Genomic DNA, 19,064 nt, shown 5'->3' with positions numbered 1-19,064 from the left:
TGTGTGCTTTTGTAAGCCAAACTAATGATACCCCGGTGATTGCGAGTCTTGAAGCTTTTTAAATATGCATTTATATTTGTGCGAGTGCCTTTTGCCGAGTGCGACTTCAACTTGAATGTAGAACATTTTATTTGCTTTTCATTTTAATGGCATTGCATTAATATAAGAACCAAGGACTAAGGACTTAAGACTAGCTAAAAACATAGGCATAACAACAAGAACAACAGAGAGCAAACAGCAGTCATTATGCTAATGACTGTCATATGTTGAAGTGCCATAAAGAAAGGGTTTATGTTTACATCGTATCATAATTTGATGGAGTTTATGAGTAAAGTTTGTGAAGATAGAAGTAGTAAAGTAACTAACAATACAAAAAATATAAGACTAGGAATATTAGTAAGTAAAACCAACGTAAATGTGATATTAAAAAAAAAAAACAATAAAAATATAATATATTTAACTTAAAAATGCAACATTTTTGTTAAAAAGGAAAGTATTAAGAAACTCACTAATTATCTGTGTAACGATTTTATTTGAATTCATTTTACAACTTTTGCCTTTTTGGTTTAATATTATTGTATTAATTTTTATTATCTATACCTTTTATAGTATTTAAAATATTGTTGCTTTATAGTTTTGTTCGCACAAATAATTTTCGTCATAATATTGTTCATGTCGTTTAATCCTGCCTTCAGGTCAAGTGCAAATCTGTTTGCATAAAATGCGAGGTCAAAGCTTTTGTCGCAACTGAAATACAGGTTTTAGCATACGCTTTTAATTTACTAATTAGTTTTAGTGCACGCACATAAGCAAATGAATAAATAACAGACAAAGTAAATATAACAAACACAAATATTATTGTATTTTATATGCTTTTATTGCTTTTCCCATTTTGTCAACAGACAAACATTTTAATCCTCAAGGCAGTTAACGCCCTTCCCTCCTCCCTCCCTCCCGTACATGGCTTTGCATAAGAGCGACAAACATTGTGTAATAAATTAGCCAAGTTTATGATAATCTCCACGTTGTGTTTACACATGTATTTTGGATTTAGTTTCAGTTTGCGACATAAGTTTTTGCCTTCGATATGCAAAAAATAGAAAAAACAGAACGAAAAAGAAATTATTGCCCACAACTTTCTGCCTGTTTTGACAGCAAGTGCGTGAGTGTGTGTGTGTAACTACTTATTATTATTAGCTGCGTATGTCATATAGTAGGGGTTACGCTGCGTATGCGTAATGTGTCAACTTGTCAATGCTCGAGGCATAGGCTCTGTTTTGATAGCGAGTTATGTTGTGCTATTTATAAGTCAAAGGGTTTCGCTCGCTTTCCTTTGAGTTTGACAGCTCAAATAAATGCAACTAATTTAGCCCCGAGTTAAAGTTGATAGACATGTGTGTGACACAGAGACTTTTAATTAGTTTTTCACCTCGAGTTACAGGCACATTTTTTGGAACCCTTTAAGGCAGTTAAAGTTAATGATAATATTTATCAAAGCCATGCATGAGCTTTCGCCTGAGCTATTAAACGTGAACAGCAGCAGGCCGGATTATATAATAAAACAACTGAGAAAGCTACAGTCGAGTCTGCTCGATTATGAGATACCTCCTGCCGATTTTGAATAGAAACAAAACTATACCGCTCAGTTTTTTAAAGTATTCTAAATTAAAAATAAAAAAAAAAAATATCAAATATTTTGGTCTATTTTGGTTTGGTTGGAAGCAATTCCATATTGAAAATATACCACAGAGTACTGAAGTATGCCAAAGAAGTAAGTGAGAAAGCTACAGTTAAGTGTGCTCGACTGCGAGATACTCGTTACTCACTTTGATGTACAGAACATATACCAAAGGATATACTTAGTATATAGATATACATTTTAAATATACCATACATTACTGAAATGTACCAATCAAGTAAGAAAAATACAGTTTAGTGTACTCGATCAACGATATTATGCCTCATTCTGCTTGCTACATACATATACATATAATGCTACATACACATACATATAATGCCCTTCTCCCTTAGGATAAGTGGTATTAGAAAAAGCGCAATTCACGCGACTGTCGAAAGTCAGTCAGATCAGTAAAAATGCGAATTCTTGCCGCATGTATTATAATCAGCGAGCGAAAAAGTTTTTAATTGCGGCTGACCCTCAACGGACATAGGTCGTAATTAACACGCTGCCGACGCTGCGCTGATTCTCCTTTTTTTTCAGTCTCGCATTTGAGGCCGCTCTTCGAGCTGTGTTAATGAACAACAGCAGCAGCAGCGGTGAGCAATGAGCAAGGACCTTGACAGGGACGCGGACACGGACAGCGGCAGCAACTCATTATGCCTGTCAAAATATTTGTCAACTCATCAACCGTTGACGTTCCCGTTGCCGTTGTCGTTATCATGCGCCATATTTTTGTACGCCATCTTTTTGTTTTTGTTTTGTTTTTATGGATTTGAAATGTTTTTCTCTTTTTTCGCGTATTTTGTGCGTTTTGTTTGCCATCTGTCACTGCAACTCAGTTTTCAGTTTTATGTTTTTTTTATTCATTGCTGTGCCCGCGCACTTTTTAATTAGTCAGGGCAACGTAACATCAACCTGGTTAAGATGGCAACAGCGAATTTGATGTTGTAAAGCATAAAATAAAAAACGTAAGGCTGGGCAACATTTCCATAAGTTTAATTAACATTTCACTAACAGCAGCCAGCAGAAGAAGCCAAAGCCAAAGCCGATGCTGAAGCAACAGCAGCAGCCCAGTCGAGTTAAGTTGAGTTCAGTTTTGAAGTGCAGGTCACATCCGGCAATGGCAGAGTGGCAGCGGCAAACGGATGTTATCCTTTTGGCTAACTGGCAATGTGCTGGTACATCCTGCTGTTGACGGCTAATGAATACAAATATGAAAATAAAAAAACAAACCGTATATAGATGTTATTTATATTTACGGGTCGCTCAACGCAAGGGAAAGCAACGCAACGCAAAGCAACGCAATGCGATGCCTAATTGAAATTTCCCATCACAAACAACGTGAAAATCATATAGCGGTCGGCATCAAAGTTAATGAGCTGCACTGTTGCTGCGGCCAAGTAGACCGAGGTTGTTGTGTTGTAGTTGCCCCAAGGGCGTTATTTCGAATAACATTGGGTTTGGTTTCAACGAGTTTATTAAATGGATTTAATTGTGTTTTTACTCGTATTTTGTGCGCAAAGCAAAGTGAGGTTTTTGCGTTTTGCGGCTTTATTTTCCTTCTTTTTTTTTGCTGATTCACCAAATCCAAATTTTCGTATATAAATCATGCAGCCTGGGCTTGGTAATTACCTAAGAAAATACCGTGTGGGATATACAAATTGCAAATGAAAGCCAAACAAATGCTTAACGACTTGAAAGGAAGTCAAAGCAAATACAACTGAATTATTAATATGGCAATTATAATAATATTTGGCGGCTAGGCTATTTAAATAGCATTAGATTGCATAATCGTATTTAATTCAAATACATACATATTTATAGCTGCTTAGAAGTTGATTAATTTTTAATTACTTTAAATTCTACTTAACTGATCTCATTAGCTAAATGCCACGTTTAATCAACTACAATTTTTAATCAGCTGCTGCAAACTCAAAAGCGTGCTAGACTTTTTAGCACACAAGAAAGTTTTCTTTTGATTCAATGCATGAATGAACACACACACACACACACACACACACACACACACACACACACACACACACACACACACACACACACACACACATCACATGACTAGCGGCTGGCAAAACATCAAACGACAACAAGTTGGAGTAGAACTAAAAAAGCGAAGAAAAATATTTTCTTTTTCCCCAAAAAGTTGTACAATGTTTGACCTCCTTCCCCCAACCGGCTGTCACCTTAAATGTGATGCGCTTTGTTGCTCTTTTGGAAAAACGTAGCTTCCGTCTCAGTAAACTACTCGCTTTCCTCCATCCCGCTCTCTTTTTCCCATCTATTTTCCTGTGCTTTTCCATCTGCCCACACTTTCAACATACTTTTTGTTTACCATGGCTGATTTAAGCAGCTCTGACATTTGACGCCACTTTACGACGCGGGGCGCTGCTAAATTATACACACACACACACACACATACTAAACAAAAAAGAGTGCTGAAAAAACTAAAGAAAAATAGAGAAAAATATTTATTCCAGCAACTGACAAAAAGCTCAAAAAACCAGCACACAGCATAGAGAACACTTTGTAGGTGTACAAATGTGAGCTTGTGTGTGTTGTGTGTGTGTTTACAGAAGCTCTTGTTGCTGGCAGTCATTCATAGACTGACATATGCTAAGGTTACCTGCTATTGCTGTGTTAGTGTGCCAGTTATGCGACCATAAATAGCTGAAGAGCGAGAAGAGCCAACCCAAAATGGGGGTGTAACGGAAGGCGCTCTTCACGTGCGGCACGTTAATAGTTTAAAGTGAGTCCTTTTGACTGGCTGCCAGGCTCAGTTTGCTGCTCAATTTAACACTAACAAAAAAACGGCCACTTAAACATGCAGCTCGCTCAGCCAGCTGCCAAATAACCTACAGTTTTTTTACACCCGCTATCCATACTGTAGAAGAGTATTAAAAACTTGTGCCTTTATATATCAATTTTAAAGCTAAAGTCTTGATTTTCGGTACTTACAATAATAAGCACAATATTTAAGACTCCTGATATTGTAGAAGACATTCAATAAATACTTTTGAATGCCAAAAAACGTCCAAATATAGCCTTCTACTTTGTATTTTCTTCCTTCTACTATTATTTTTATGGTAAATTAATGTATATAATAATATAATATAATTTAAAAATATAACCGCACTGTTTTGATTTCATTAAAAATGGGTAACAATATACGAAATATATCCTTCTGTTTATTTGTAGTATTTTTGGGGTGTATTAAGTTCGTATCTCTTAAAATGATTACAGCAATGTTTTCCTTTTAATCACAATGGGTTGGGGGTATCTCACAGTCGAGCACACTCGACTGTTGCTTTCATTCTTGTTTTTCTTCTTTTTTGGAGTGCCAAAAATTAAGTCAAAATAACGTCACGCTACCCAGCAAATAAATTCAATTTCATAGGTGCGAGTGTGTGTTTGGTATTATTTATTTAGGTATTTATTTAGTGTATAACAAACACGTTGCTTTTATAAATACATTTTTGGGGTGTTTATTATTTTTCGCTCTATTTACAGAAATCCTACGCTTGGTTGGGCTGCCTCGAAAAAAGAGTTGCTTGCGTTTATTTACTTTTGCTCATTTCTCATTTTTCCTTTCGTTTTTGCTGCTCTTAAGCTTCACGTGCTGCCGCCCTCGAAAACTTAATAAGGTCGAGTTAAGTTTTAAATTAGATTTCATTGGTTATAAAGAAAAGGAAAGCGAGCCAAGCCAACGACCTGATTACTTTCATTTAGTCGACAGCTCAAGCTCGTTAAAAATGTAGTTGGACTCTCCTGCCACTTTCATTATTTTTTAACTGGTTATTTTTTGTAGAAAAGAGTTATTTTATTTTACTACGAATTATAAAATTGTATTTCTAATGTTGTGGTATAAGCTCGACTTGAATTGCATTTCAAATTACAAATCCCTGGCAATTAGTAGACTTTATTTTAGGCTGATTGTTCGTCTCTTGCCGCTGCTATTAACATGTAAAACTAGTTTGCAAATACAATTTTTACAAATTTACTCAATAGTTTAGTCAAAAAATAAGGGTAACATAACATACATATATGAAATTAGTTTTTAAAATGCATTGAATGACAGAAAGCCATTGAACATGCTTTGGGTTGTGAAAATATCTATAGAAATTGCACATAACTATGCAGAGCATGAATTTTTAAGCCTTTAAAATGTCATTGAAAAGATTAAAATGCAATAGGAAATGCGTTTAATAAAATGCTTTATGCATTCAGGGCGATGGCGAACGGCAAACCGGCAGCAAATGGCAAAGGAACGCCCAAGCAAGTGCCGTCTTTTCAATATTACGTATACGCAACGAGTGCCTGGCATCGTTGCTCGCCTGTTGGCTGTCGACTGCCTGCTGGCAATATTAATTTTCCAACAACTTTATGATGTGTGACCGTGTGTGTGCAATTCTCTCTCGTCTCGTCTTGTCTTTTCGTTCTTTTTTCCGTTCACTTACAGCATTTACAGACTTTATTTCGAAAGAAACATATATGTTTTTGTTATTTATTTATACAAGAGTTTACTTTTTTTGTGTGGCTGTGCAATTTCTGCCCGAACCTTTTGTGTTTACACATCTTGCAGTTTGCCATCAAATTTTAACAGGAAAAGCAGATTATTGCTTCCGTATGTGGGAAACTTCACAACAAAACGAAAGAAAAGAAAAAACTAAGCTTTCTACTTGCACATTTTGAATTGCCTTGGCTGCCAAAAGTTCACTTCAAGAAATCCGCATGAAGACCATTTGGCCCTGCCAAAGTAAACCAATTATGGTCAGGTATCAAGAGTAAATATTTAAATTTTGTTAACATTTGATTCGATATAAAATCAACTTGCAATTTATTGAATATTTTCTATATATTTTTGAAGGTTTTGGTCCACTTTGTGTAGAAACTATTTATTTTTATTAAATTAAAAGTTTTAAAAGATTTTCTGGTACACGCATGCACAAAGAAAGTCATTAACGCAGCTCAAACAAAGAGGAAAATACAAAAGCAGACCAAGGAAGAGAGAGAAACTCTTGAGAGTCTTGAACAAGTTTTTGGTTTAGCAAGACATTACCAGGAAATAAGCAAATAAACTGTACAAAGTGCTGGAAAATCCAATACTGGCCTCAGCTTACGCATCAGTTTCGGTGTGCTGCACTTTCTGTGAGTTTGTGTGGGTGAAGCTGTGGATAAACAACAAAAAGTTTTTCGCTTTGAGCAAAATGTTTTCTAATTTCTAATCACACAACAGACAAGGAAAGAGAGAAAGAGAGAGAAAGAAAAGAAGGAGAAGCAGCAGCTGCACAAGAGGCAAAAGATGTCTGCGTTAAGTGACATGGCGACGAGCTGTTTATTTTTATTAATTTCATTGACAATTTAATTATGCTCATTACTGGCAACACTCAGAACGTGGCACAGTTTTATGCATGCCACGTTTCCCACATAAACCAAGACAATTTACGACACTCTCAAATGCCGAAAGGCACGCACAGTAATTTGTCAATCGATAAATTTTTGGGGCCATAATTAATGCTGCTTATTGGCATTTCATACACCACTCACTTCAAATAATAAGTATCTTCACATATAAGTATCTATCTATCTTCATCCATATATCTATATATAAAGTATGTATCTTTATCACATATTGTATGTGTATCTTTTTTGTGTGGCTTCCGCTTGATTTTTTTCTTCACATTTTTTCATTTGCAGTTACAAAATTTGTACGCATTGGTATTGCCGACAAAAACGACTCACCGCCATATTTCGATAGATTTCTGTACGAGACTGAAATCGATGAAAATGCCGATTTGCAGAGCACAGTTCTCACTGTCAACGCCAAGGATCACAATGAGTGTGAGTACAGCAAATAAAATACATTCTATACTCGTCTATATACACAGAAAACATTCTTATAATTATTTAATGCGATTTGTCACTGTCTCATTTCGGCTTATTCTTATGTCTATTGGATATGGGATTTTAATTCCATGTTCTTTAATGCGCGCACTCCGCTTGAGATACAATTTGTTGCATAATTTTGTCATTGATTTAATCAGCTTTGCGTTTAATTGCAATTAGCACAAGGCATACTAAGAAGGGTGTTCATAAAAGCTAATAAGTATACAGAGATACATTCTTAAGCCCAAAACCGGGGATGAAGTATGTTTAGGTAAGAAGGTATAAAGATAAAGCTTTTATGCGAAAGGAAAGAGCTATTTGCAAATAGCTGCAAATTATGCTAAAAGCTAGCAGGAAGTAGCAAAAGTAGCAAAATTGATGAAGCAGCTAAAAGGCTTGCGCAAGGCTCGGTGAAAAATGCAAAAAAAATCCTTTGTCTATTGGCGAAAGGAAAAGGAGTATACAAAAAATAGTTTTAATCAATAGAGTTCATGCAAAAGAGTTGAAAACTTACACGCAATTATTTATTTAACGTTTGCCAAGAGTTTCACTTCAAAAGTTGCAAAAAATTGCATATTTTCAACAAAGTTTTACTACAATATTTCAAAGAAAATAAAGACGAGAAAATCACAACCATTTATATTTTAATTTGAGAAAAACTAGATCTCTACCTTAAACATGACTTGCAGGAGCTAAGCACGCAATCTGATGTTTCCCTAGTTACGTACGAGGATAATAATCATAATGTCATCAGTCCCAAAGTCAAGCTCACATGATTTCGCAGCATCATTGTGAGGCTTTTTTTCGCATTAACATTTCAACTCATATCGTTTAAATGGCATAAAAAAATGTACAACATTGAACTTGTACATAAATGCGTACTTAAATGATGCCATAAACATTAGGAAAGAACCAATTTGGCAATTTCCTATATGCGGTTCGTTTATGCATAAATATTTCAGAGATGGCTTTGAATATTTTTCATATATCAAAAAAATATTTGCTGCTGTTGTTTTTGCGTTTTCATTGTGGCATTTGGCGAGAGGGACGGGGTGGGGCGGTGGGCGATAATAAACATTTTGTTTATTTTAATATGCCGCCGCAGTGTGTGTAGCCATTGTGAAAATATTATTGCGCATACGCCATGTACGCCAAATATTTACCAAATATTAACAAATAAAGGCTCATTGAAGACAAAGATACACAACACAAGATACTCGTTCGCTCTATGAATAAATCCATAAAATACAAAGACAAACACGACCCAGGCAAACATCTCTCACACTCCGAATCTCTCTCATATCTCGCACTCAAACTCACACTCGCACTCGTATTTATACATGTATTGATTCCCAAGCGAAAACTATCATTGTAAATATTATGGGCACGAGAATGACATGATTTCTCGAGGGGAAAGGAGAAGGGAGCGAAAAAGATTTGCAGCAACGAAACATTCAAAATCTCATTGAGAACGTTTAACAACTTTGATACGGGAGATAGGGCAAAGGAAACGCAGAAAACGAAACCCACAAGATACACACACTCTCCTCGAGGAGGAGAAAAAGGGAAGCAGCAACAGCGCCAACGAAGAAAATCTTCATCCTGCATGCTTGTCGCCGTTCTACTCGTCAATGTCGCCGTCGTCCGCTGCCGCTGCCGCCGCCGCTCTGACGACTGCGAAAAAAGCATTAACCCGAATTGGAAAAAATTGGGAAAAAGTAGGAATAACAAGAACAACAACAAGAGCGTACAAATTGGAATGTGTGTGTGTACCAACATATGAGTATGAGAGTTTGAGCACCAAAGTTGAGCAACACCAACGAAGGGAAGAATGAGGAAAAAAGAAAGAAATGGAAAATAAGAAGAACACATAGAAAATGCTGTTAGCTAGCCAAATGCTGGGATACATAGAAATCCATATCGCATATCGTACATGGCAAACTCACACAAATAATATATGAATGGCTCCTCCACACATACACAAATACAAAAATACACAAAAAAAAAAAGAAATCCACAAATATAGCAAGAGGACCTGCTGTGTGCAAATGGCAAAATGGGAGCAAGCCCAGGACCATGACAATCTTTTATGTGATTTCTTTGCCTACTTTGCTAGTGCAAATGGCATGGAATGCCAGGCACTCACAACTACTGAAATAGAGCTGTAAAACTTCACTGACTCCTTCTGTCTGTCTGTCTCCAAAAAATACATTCTATACATGTTAGATGCGAGTGTAGAGCATTCGAAATTTATGAGCGCCAAAAATTATTTATTATACGGCGCATGTGAGGACTTTTGCAAAATGTTTACAACATTCTTCGACAGTCGCGACGGTCGCCTTTTCTTTTTCTGTGTGTCTGATGATGTCCTTTACTTTTTCCATTTTCCTAGCATGAAATGTGTCGCATTTGTTTTGAAATTGCTAGATTGTCAATGCTGCAGAGGTTCAATGATTTAAAAGAATGTTGCTTTATAACAAGCTTGTCGAGAAATTGGATTTCTATAAAGAATTGTTGAACATACAATTTATTTAGCTAACTAAGGTTTATATAATTGACTTAAAGGAAATTAAAACACTTATGAAACTATAAACATTTACATTTCGCACATTGAAAAATATATAAGATGAGTGAAATTGAAAAAATTAAAAAATAATATTTTCGAGCTTTGGAATCAGAAATAAAATATGGGCATTTATAACGGAAAACATATTTCAGTCATTGAAAAATTTTGAGTATTTTACGGTGAATAAAATATATATCAAATCAAATTTAATATTTCATTCTATGAAAAATGAATAACATATTTTTGTTGTGACATTTATAAATATATAATATGAAATTAATATAATAGGTTATAAATTTATTTGTAATCTGTGATTTAATAAGAGTAATTAAAATACAAGAAATTAAAGCACTAACAATTGAATGAAGACATATGTATTTTACTGAAACACAAAGACAAATCAAAAATTTATGAACCATATTTTCCCCACACTAATTTCATTTCGAATGACTTGGCAAATTTTGACTTATTTGCAACAGCTCAAATATAAATGAAATAAATATGTCATGTAGATATATTAATATATCATTATTCAAAATGCACTGCAAACTCTTTCGATAAATCAAGTTTGTTGCTGCGTCATGCTTTAAGCGTATTAAGCAATCCTTTCATAGAACACTTCCTTCCCCTCGCTGCTCATTTTGTACTTGCATTGGCTTTGCTGGGCCATTAAATGGCTTTCCATTATCATCTCAAGTTCTTGCTATGCTATAAAGCATTTTACCGCCAAACACACAATTTAACAATAGCTCCACCAGCTATTGCTGACGATGAGGCAATGCCGACAATGAAAGCGCTTTGGCAGTGTGAGCGATAAAAACACTTTGGAGCAGGTCCTAAGCATAGCCTCAAAGGCACTCAAATAAAGTAAGGTCAGAAAAAGAGGAAGACAACAAACAACAATAACAATGCGCAAAGCGCCAAGAATAACGCTTCTATTTTCATTTTTTTTTTTGTTATTTAACATTTTAAACTGGCTTTTCATGCTAAATAAGTATGGCATAAAAACAACAACGATCGCATAGAATATATTCGAGACCAGCTGAGGGTGTGTGTGTGTGTTGAAGTCTCTGAGGGACTGAAGCAAGCAGCATTTCCCATGGTGTCTGTATATTAATTTATTATCATTATCAGTGATTTTAAAATGGCGTCGTGACATCGTAAATTATAAATGGCGTTGTCTAAGACTAGAGACCATAGAACAGAGACCAAAGACCAGAGACCGGGGGACTACTTAACAGCCACACAGCCTCTAGGTTGGCCGCAGTTCACAGCTGCCGTCTCCCTCACGTGTGTGCCTCATTGTTTTTTTGCACTTTACTGTGTGTAATTTGTGGCATTAAAAACAGCACAAGTGTGTGTGTGTGCTGTCATAGCATGCGTATACGTAATTTAATGTAAACAGCTTTAATTATAAAGCGAGGGCAGCAACTAAAGTAGGAAATATTTATTTATTTTTTTATAGTTGATTTAAGGCTGCTTAAGCTAAAGACTATTCTAGACACTTTGAGTTCATAGTTGTGTGATTTTAATGGCACTTAATCTATTTCACTTCAATCAACAAAAGCAGCTGTCACACATACTAAATCTGTTTATACACAAATCTAAGCTAATGCAATTTAAAGCGACATAAAGTGGTTTCTGCAAATATCTTATCTACGTCTATGCCAAATGCCATGTCACATTTGCTCAGCTCATCTTCTGGCTTTGTCTTTGGCCTCTTTAATCAAGTCAAGTCAAGTTACCCACGCTCAGCACATGATGCTGCTGGTGGTGCTCTCTAATGCTTACATGCTTTAATTGAGCTGAAAGCTGTAAAGTTAACACACGTCTTATGTGTGCTCAGCCAAAAATGGGGCCAAGTTGTGCTTCCCCCTTTTTATTTTGTGTTGTCGTAGACAGCGAGTTAAGCGATTTACGCGTCGCTAATTTACACTAATGTTTGTCATTTTACATTTTTGCATAAATGAACTGGCAACTCCTTGTTCTTTATGTTGTTGTCGTTGTCTATGTTTGCTACTCGTGTGTTGTGCGCTGCTGGTAGCAACACTTTCTCCAAGCTGTTTAATCATTTAATAAGTAAATTATACGCCCCGTTGTACAGCCATTCAACCTACTCCTGACTCTTTAAATGCATGTTCACATTTCTTGCCCGGCAACAGCGAAAATGTTTCTTAATGAACTTAATTATTTTCGCTCAGTTTGCCATTTGCCATTTGCCTTTTTCTGCAATTTGTGAACAGCTTTTGATCTTTTTTGGCGGAGCATTCTTGCAGAAACAAAAAGTTTTTCAAGTATTTCAAGGCTTTTGCTCGAAATATCGAATATAATCAAATGCGCTGCAAATGGCAGTTTGCAAAGGCAGCATTACAAGCAAATTTACGGCAGTTATTGAAAGTTAATTTTAGCTATTTGCTTAGTGAATTAAATAAATGTTGATGATGATATTTCATTATTATTTAATGTGAATTTTAGCTATTGGTTTACTGAATTAAAAACAAATTGATAATGAAATTTCCTTAAACCTTTCTAGACATAAGATTAAAATTCAATTTCAACTGTTTTTTTACCAAATAAAATAAATGTTAATCATAATTGTTTTACTGACAGATAAATTCTCAGCTTGGCAGCATTTATTTTTAGGCTTTTCCATTTTGTACCTCATTCTTTGTCTGCTGTTGATAATTAAATTGCAAAGTATGTGCCGAGGTGCAGACATTATAAATTAAATTTGCTGCAGACATAAAAGAAATGACGCCAATGTGGTCTTAATTATACACACGTCAACAGTCAACACCTTGTATTACGCATACTTCAGGTGTGACGGTGCGAAAAAAAACCTCTTAAAGTTTTAATGACATCACAAAACTTGAGAAATTGACAGCATTAATTTGAATTTCCCACTCTCTTTCTTTTTCCCGTTTATTCTGACTTTTCTCTTGCAGCGACGAATATTCGATACCAGATCACAGGCGGTAACATAGGCAATGCATTTGCCGTGCAGAACACAACCGGCGTCATCTACGTGGCCAGTCCGCTAGACTATGAAACACGGCCAAGGGTAAGTCACGTCTCAGCACTCGCTGGTCGTCTCATTTCTTTTTCCGGTGTCGTTGCTGACAGCCGCTACTCAAAAGTCTAGCTGTAACTTTCAGTTGTTTCCGTTTTGCTTTCATACTTTTTCTTATTCTCTGTATATTCATCTTCAAGTTGCAGCATGTAAAAGTATTTTGTGTTTTTATTTGTGCCTCAACTTTTGGTTGTGCATGCATAATTTATAAATACACATACACAAACATATATATATATGTATTTTCTGCTGCCTTACTGATTCCACGAGAAAAAATATGCAAAACTATGCAAAACTTTCAGACGAACAATTTTCCAAACGCAACGCATTGCGACGAAAGTCCACAAACAGAGCACAGGAAAAAAAAAATTAATCAAAAAAAATATGCGCACATGTAAATACACAAACACACACACACACACGCTAGGCTAATATGCATGTGTGTTTGTGTGATTGAGCAAATTGTAGTTGTAGAGATGTACAGCTGCTGCTGGTACATTTCCCACTGCGAATTTTTAACGTGATTGCACGCACACTATGTTTCAAAACTGTCGAAATCTAGTATGGCTGCCATCCATTTTGCTCCCCTTTTGGGCAGGTTTGAGGTATGCGTGTCTACACACACGTAGCCACACACGTACCATAGCTGTCAATACCCCATCAAGCAACAAGCAAATGCCAACGAACATGTGTTGTCTTTTGATTTTCTTTTCTACCATTTTCTGCATTGAAACTTTGTAAAATAGAAAAAAATGCATTTATCTAGAGACCGTAAAAAAGTAAACAAATTAATCAAATTTTTGTTTTTGTTGTGTCGCATACATATCTGCGGAATTTTAATTAAAAGTTGTCAATATTTCGTTTTATATAACAGTATGAACTGCGCTTGGAGGCAACACGCAATCGGAAAAACAACTACACCACCGTTGTAATCAATGTACGCGATGTTAACGATAATCCACCTGTTTTTGATCGCCAAACATATCGCACACAAATCACTGAAGAAGACGATCGAAATTTGCCCAAACGCATATTGCAGGTAAGTTTAAGTTTAAATAAAAAAATATTGCCTACTTTTAAGGGCAGTAGCAAGCCAGTTTGAATTTACTAAAATGTATTGCCTACTTTTCGGGGCAATCGCTTTAAAATAACTTATAGGGGAAATTATTGAAAATTATTAGTTGAATCTGAATAAAATATTACAAAATAATTATATTAAATAAATGTAAAAATAAAAAAATAAATAAAAAATAAAATAAAAATATAGAATTTAAAATAAACAATAATAAATAAATGTAAGTAAAGCAAACAGTAAATAATAATAACTTAAAAATATAACTTAACGAATAAATAATAATAAATGAAAAATAAATATTTATTGCGTCCATGTGTTGGCCACTTTTTTTTACAGTTGCCATTGCAAATACATAATTTTAAATATTGCAGCAACTATAGAACTATGTTATATGCTTTGGGCAGTGCCGCCCCAATGCTATCATTATTTTGCGATGCCCACATTTATTATCGCCTTCTTGCTTTTACGCAATTTAAATATTGACAGGCCGAGCAACAACAAGAACAATGTTGAGCAGCAACAGCACAATGCATGCAATTTGCATAAAAAGCCAATGCTCGAAAAAGTGCAGAACGAAAAACATGCAAACCAGTTGAGTACACTCCAAGCCACATGATCGGGCCACTCTGGCCCCTTCTCTCTTGGCCCAGAGCAGGACCAAGTTTCAGCTACAGCTGCATGCTGAGGTCCAAAGGGAAGCGGGGCGAGTCCCCAACGAATCACTGAGCCGAGCAATTTCAGCCGTAAATACAAAATAAATACTCATTCATTAATAATAACGTGATAGTTGCACAACGCTCTTACATGAAATATATGAGAAAACAAGCATGTGTACGCGATTGTACATGCATATGTATGTGTGTGTGTAAGTGCTCTTGTGTCTGTGGCAGCGACTTTTATTCCAGCCATAACTTACAACAATCAACAACATGAAGGAAATAGCAATCTGTGGCCAGGCAAAAGGTTAAATGCTCTGCACAAAACAACCATGATATGAATATAAAATTTGTATAAAAATAACAAGTAAAAATTCAACAAACAATTGAAATATAATAAAGCTATAAAGTTAAGCTATTGAAAACCAAAGAGTTGCAATACAATAAAAACAGTAACTTTAACTCAAGCTGGAGAAAAAAATATAAGCTGTATTTATATGAAGTCCTTGCCAAATATTTACTTCAACTTTATTGCACAAAAAAAAAACCAAAAATAAATAAACACGAAATTTCTTACATATTTAATTATGAATTGGTTCACAAGTGAACATTTGATTTAGTCTGATGCAGAACGAACATTTCGCAAATAATTACAAAAGATTTTATAAAGCAAAATGCATTTGATAGTGCAAAATTTTGATGAGTAATGAATGGATAATTTATTGTAAACTAATTTCAATTAAATGTCATTTGATTTACTCTAAAATAGTCAATCGATGAATTGATTTTTACAGAAAATTTAATTGCAGGCAAAATTAAATTAAATTGTCATTAATTTAGGGTAAAACAGGTTCAATAGTTTTTGGCCTTTAAAACTCTAATAAATTTCTATGAAATTGCATTTGACATTTATAGAAATGTTAAACAGATGAATTTAATATTTGTAGACAACATTTAAATAAAGTTTTTGGCCTTTAGAACTTTATTGAATTATTATGAAATTACATTTTGTGTTTACAAAAAGTTTATATAAATGACTTATATAAATTAAATCAAAATTAAATCAATTTTTTTTTAATGCTGTACAAAGATAGTTTCAATAGCTTTTGGCCTTTAAACTCTAATAAATTCGAGTGAAGTTATATTTGGCTTTTACATAAATTTTACAAAGATGTCTTAATATTTGTAAACAAAATTGGATTAAATTGTCAATAATTTTGGTTATAATAATTTAGACGTCTTTTACATTTAAATCTGCAATAAATTCCTATGAATAATTTACATTTTTGTTTTCCTATAAATTAATAATTTTCCCCACCATTTCTCTAGTTAGAGTATTTTAGTTTTCGCTGTGCTATCGATTGCTGACGTTTCTTATTAAATACAAATTTAAATAACACGAAGCAAAGTCGATGGCTGAATGTCATTCGCGTCTACCCGGCGCGCATTTTTAATTACACATTTATGCAAAGGAAGGTACAAAGGAAAAAACAGAAATAAAGTGGAAACGGCGCCAACTGGATTCTGGGCTTTTATTGATTGCATATAATGAACGGCAACGAACGTTATACATATAAATAATGTAAGGATACGACAAAAGCTAAAGGCGTTGTCTACAGTCTTCGACACCTTTGACCAAATTGATTTTTGTGCGCGCAGCGTGTGCGGGTGAAAATGAAATGCAAATAATTTTCTTCTTTTTTTTTTTGCTATGCATTTTGTTGCTGGCAACGCGTTGGCTGGTGACAGGGGAAAAAGACCCTTTAAATTATGCATACTGAGCCCACGAGCTGGCAGCCAGATACATGGTATTGGTATGCGTTGCTTTGTGTGTGTGTGTAAGTGTATTTGTGTTGAAAGGACAATGGCACCACGCACACACTTACACTTGCAATAATAATGGGCACAATGATGGCACGTAGTCAACTCTTTTGTCATATCAAATTGTGTTGAACATTTAACGTAAATTGTCGCATTGTATGGCACGGAAAGAAGGGAAGGGGGAAGGGGGGGGGTGTATATGGGAATGTGGTATTGTAGGCACTTAACTCATGGGCGATAACAGCATTTATTTCTTTCTCTTTCTCGTTGTTTTTTGTTTAAGTCAAGTAACTGTGGCTTACTAATGCTGCCAGCTCCATTGAGCAGCCAGTGATACATGCATAATAGAATGTGTGCTGTGCTGTGGCGAAGCGGGGGGAGATTTCCTCACTTAGCAGCTATTATTTTCCATTGAATGTGTTTTCTTTATTGCGAGCTGATGGCTGCTGAAAGTTATCACATTGTTTGCAAAGCAATTTTTTTAATTGGCTTAGCAAGTGTTTGATAGCTTGTTTGGCCACACACACTCACACACACACTCACAAACACACAGCACAAATCCTCAAGAGTGCATTACCACAAAACTGCCAAGACTTTGGAGACTAAGTCGCAAAATAATAGCTCTGACAAGCTTAACTCAATTGAATCATGTTCAACGTTCAACAATGTGCAGCACTCTTTGTTTTACTTTTGTCTCCGAGAATGAGTGCAAGTGCGAATGTTGCAATTGTCCAGATGCCAATGGCTATTAATTTTAATTCCTTGTCAGCTATTAAGAGTCTGCTTAATATTTGTGCAAGCAGCAAGCTTTGTTCTGTATTTATCTAGATTGACAATGAAATTATTCGAAATTGTAGAGAAAAATCAACATAAGGCTTAAGTAAAAGCAAGTTCATTTTGCTGAAAGAAAATAAAATCATTTTCCAATTGTCAAAATAAAAGTAAAGGTAAGTAAAGGTAATTATTATAAAAGATTTAGAAATTATAGTAATAAATATAAGCAAGGATTTCCAATTGATAAAGTAATTGAATAAGTAAAGATAGTTTTTTTTAATATTTTTACAAATAACAGTAATAAATTGTTTGCCTAGAAATGGTTTGGTTATAAAATGGACAAAATAATTTAATTTTATATTAAAACAAAATATTTACAAATAAATGCAATAAAACTGAACTTATTATTCTAATAATATATTACAAAAATAAAACGAACGAATTAAAACAAACACTTTTATATTGAAATAATTAATACAAATATGATGAAAAAATAATTAAAAAAATATTGAATATAATAAAAATAATAAGGAAATTAATACAAAAATGTATACAAAATAGTGAAAATAATAATGAAAAAAATACAAAAATTTATAAAGGAATATTGCTAATAATTAAAATAATAAAGAAATCATTTTCAACAATTTTTACAACCAAAAATAGTAAAATGAAATCAGCCTGCAATGTGCTCTAAATGAAACATTTCTATAATAATGTGATTTTCCATATTTATGATTAAACTTTGCATAAATGCTTTCCTCAAAAATACAACTCTTAAATAAATAATACAAAATATCGTTTGAAATTCATTTACATTCAGCATTAATATTCAGCTATTGTCTCTTATACCTAAAACCCTTTAAATAAGCTCTTGTCTGCATTTAAATTCCCTGTGCTTATCCATTTAATAATCGACCAAGAGTAGACAAACAATTGACCCAAAAAAAAGAGAGGAAAACACACAAAATAAATATACATACATTATAATAGTTTGAAAGACAACTAAAATATTCCAAGCGCGCACAACAAAATTGTCCTAAACACAGATTCAATTCAGCAACCGCAACAAAGAATACAAGAACAAAAAAAAATGAAAAACAAAAAGAATGAAAAGAAAGCAACATAAAGGGAGTAGCAACAAAATACCACAAGCCGATTGAATAATTACATAAATCTCGGTAATATTAGCATTTTTCACTGAGGCAGACAGACAGACAGGGACTAGCAATATTTTGTAGTCGAAAACAGCAGCAACAAAGCGAACTGAATAAAAAAAATCAAAATAAATACTTGTATGTATAAAGAAAATACTAAATCGAAGCATAAATTTACAAGCAAAAAATTCACTGAATGCCACGCCCCTATAGCCTGCTCTCTTATTGGACATTTAAAGGTTTTTGCTCATTTGCATATTTGATTTATAGACTGAATATTGTAAGTAAGTAAAGGTCCAGCCAAAAAGGACCACCAAAAGCTTAACAGTTTTTTCTTCTCTATGCTGCTCATTGTAATGCATTTCT

The 19,064-nt window shown here is 34.5% G+C and overlaps 1 protein-coding gene across 3 annotated transcripts in view; it reads left to right on the top strand.

The window, feature by feature from the left end:
- The window catches only part of LOC117563690 (putative neural-cadherin 2), a 159,041-nt gene that overhangs the window by 106,848 nt on the left and 33,129 nt on the right, over positions 1–19,064 (top strand). For 2 of the 3 annotated variants that reach the window (XM_034242133.2, XM_034242134.2), the window contains 3 exons: positions 7,394–7,537; positions 13,094–13,209; positions 14,093–14,257. In XM_034242133.2, coding sequence (XP_034098024.1) covers positions 7,394–7,537; positions 13,094–13,209; positions 14,093–14,257 — 425 coding nt within the window. Of the gene's footprint in view, positions 1–7,393; positions 7,538–13,093; positions 13,210–14,092; positions 14,258–18,885; positions 18,979–19,064 lie in introns of those variants that run through there. The other variant, XM_052003106.1, reaches the window with a different exon arrangement.

Source organism: Drosophila albomicans, chromosome 2L, assembly GCF_009650485.2.
Source record: "Drosophila albomicans strain 15112-1751.03 chromosome 2L, ASM965048v2, whole genome shotgun sequence".
In the NCBI taxonomy this organism is placed as follows: domain Eukaryota; kingdom Metazoa; phylum Arthropoda; class Insecta; order Diptera; family Drosophilidae; genus Drosophila; species Drosophila albomicans.
This window is presented reverse-complemented; position numbering and strand designations above follow the sequence as displayed.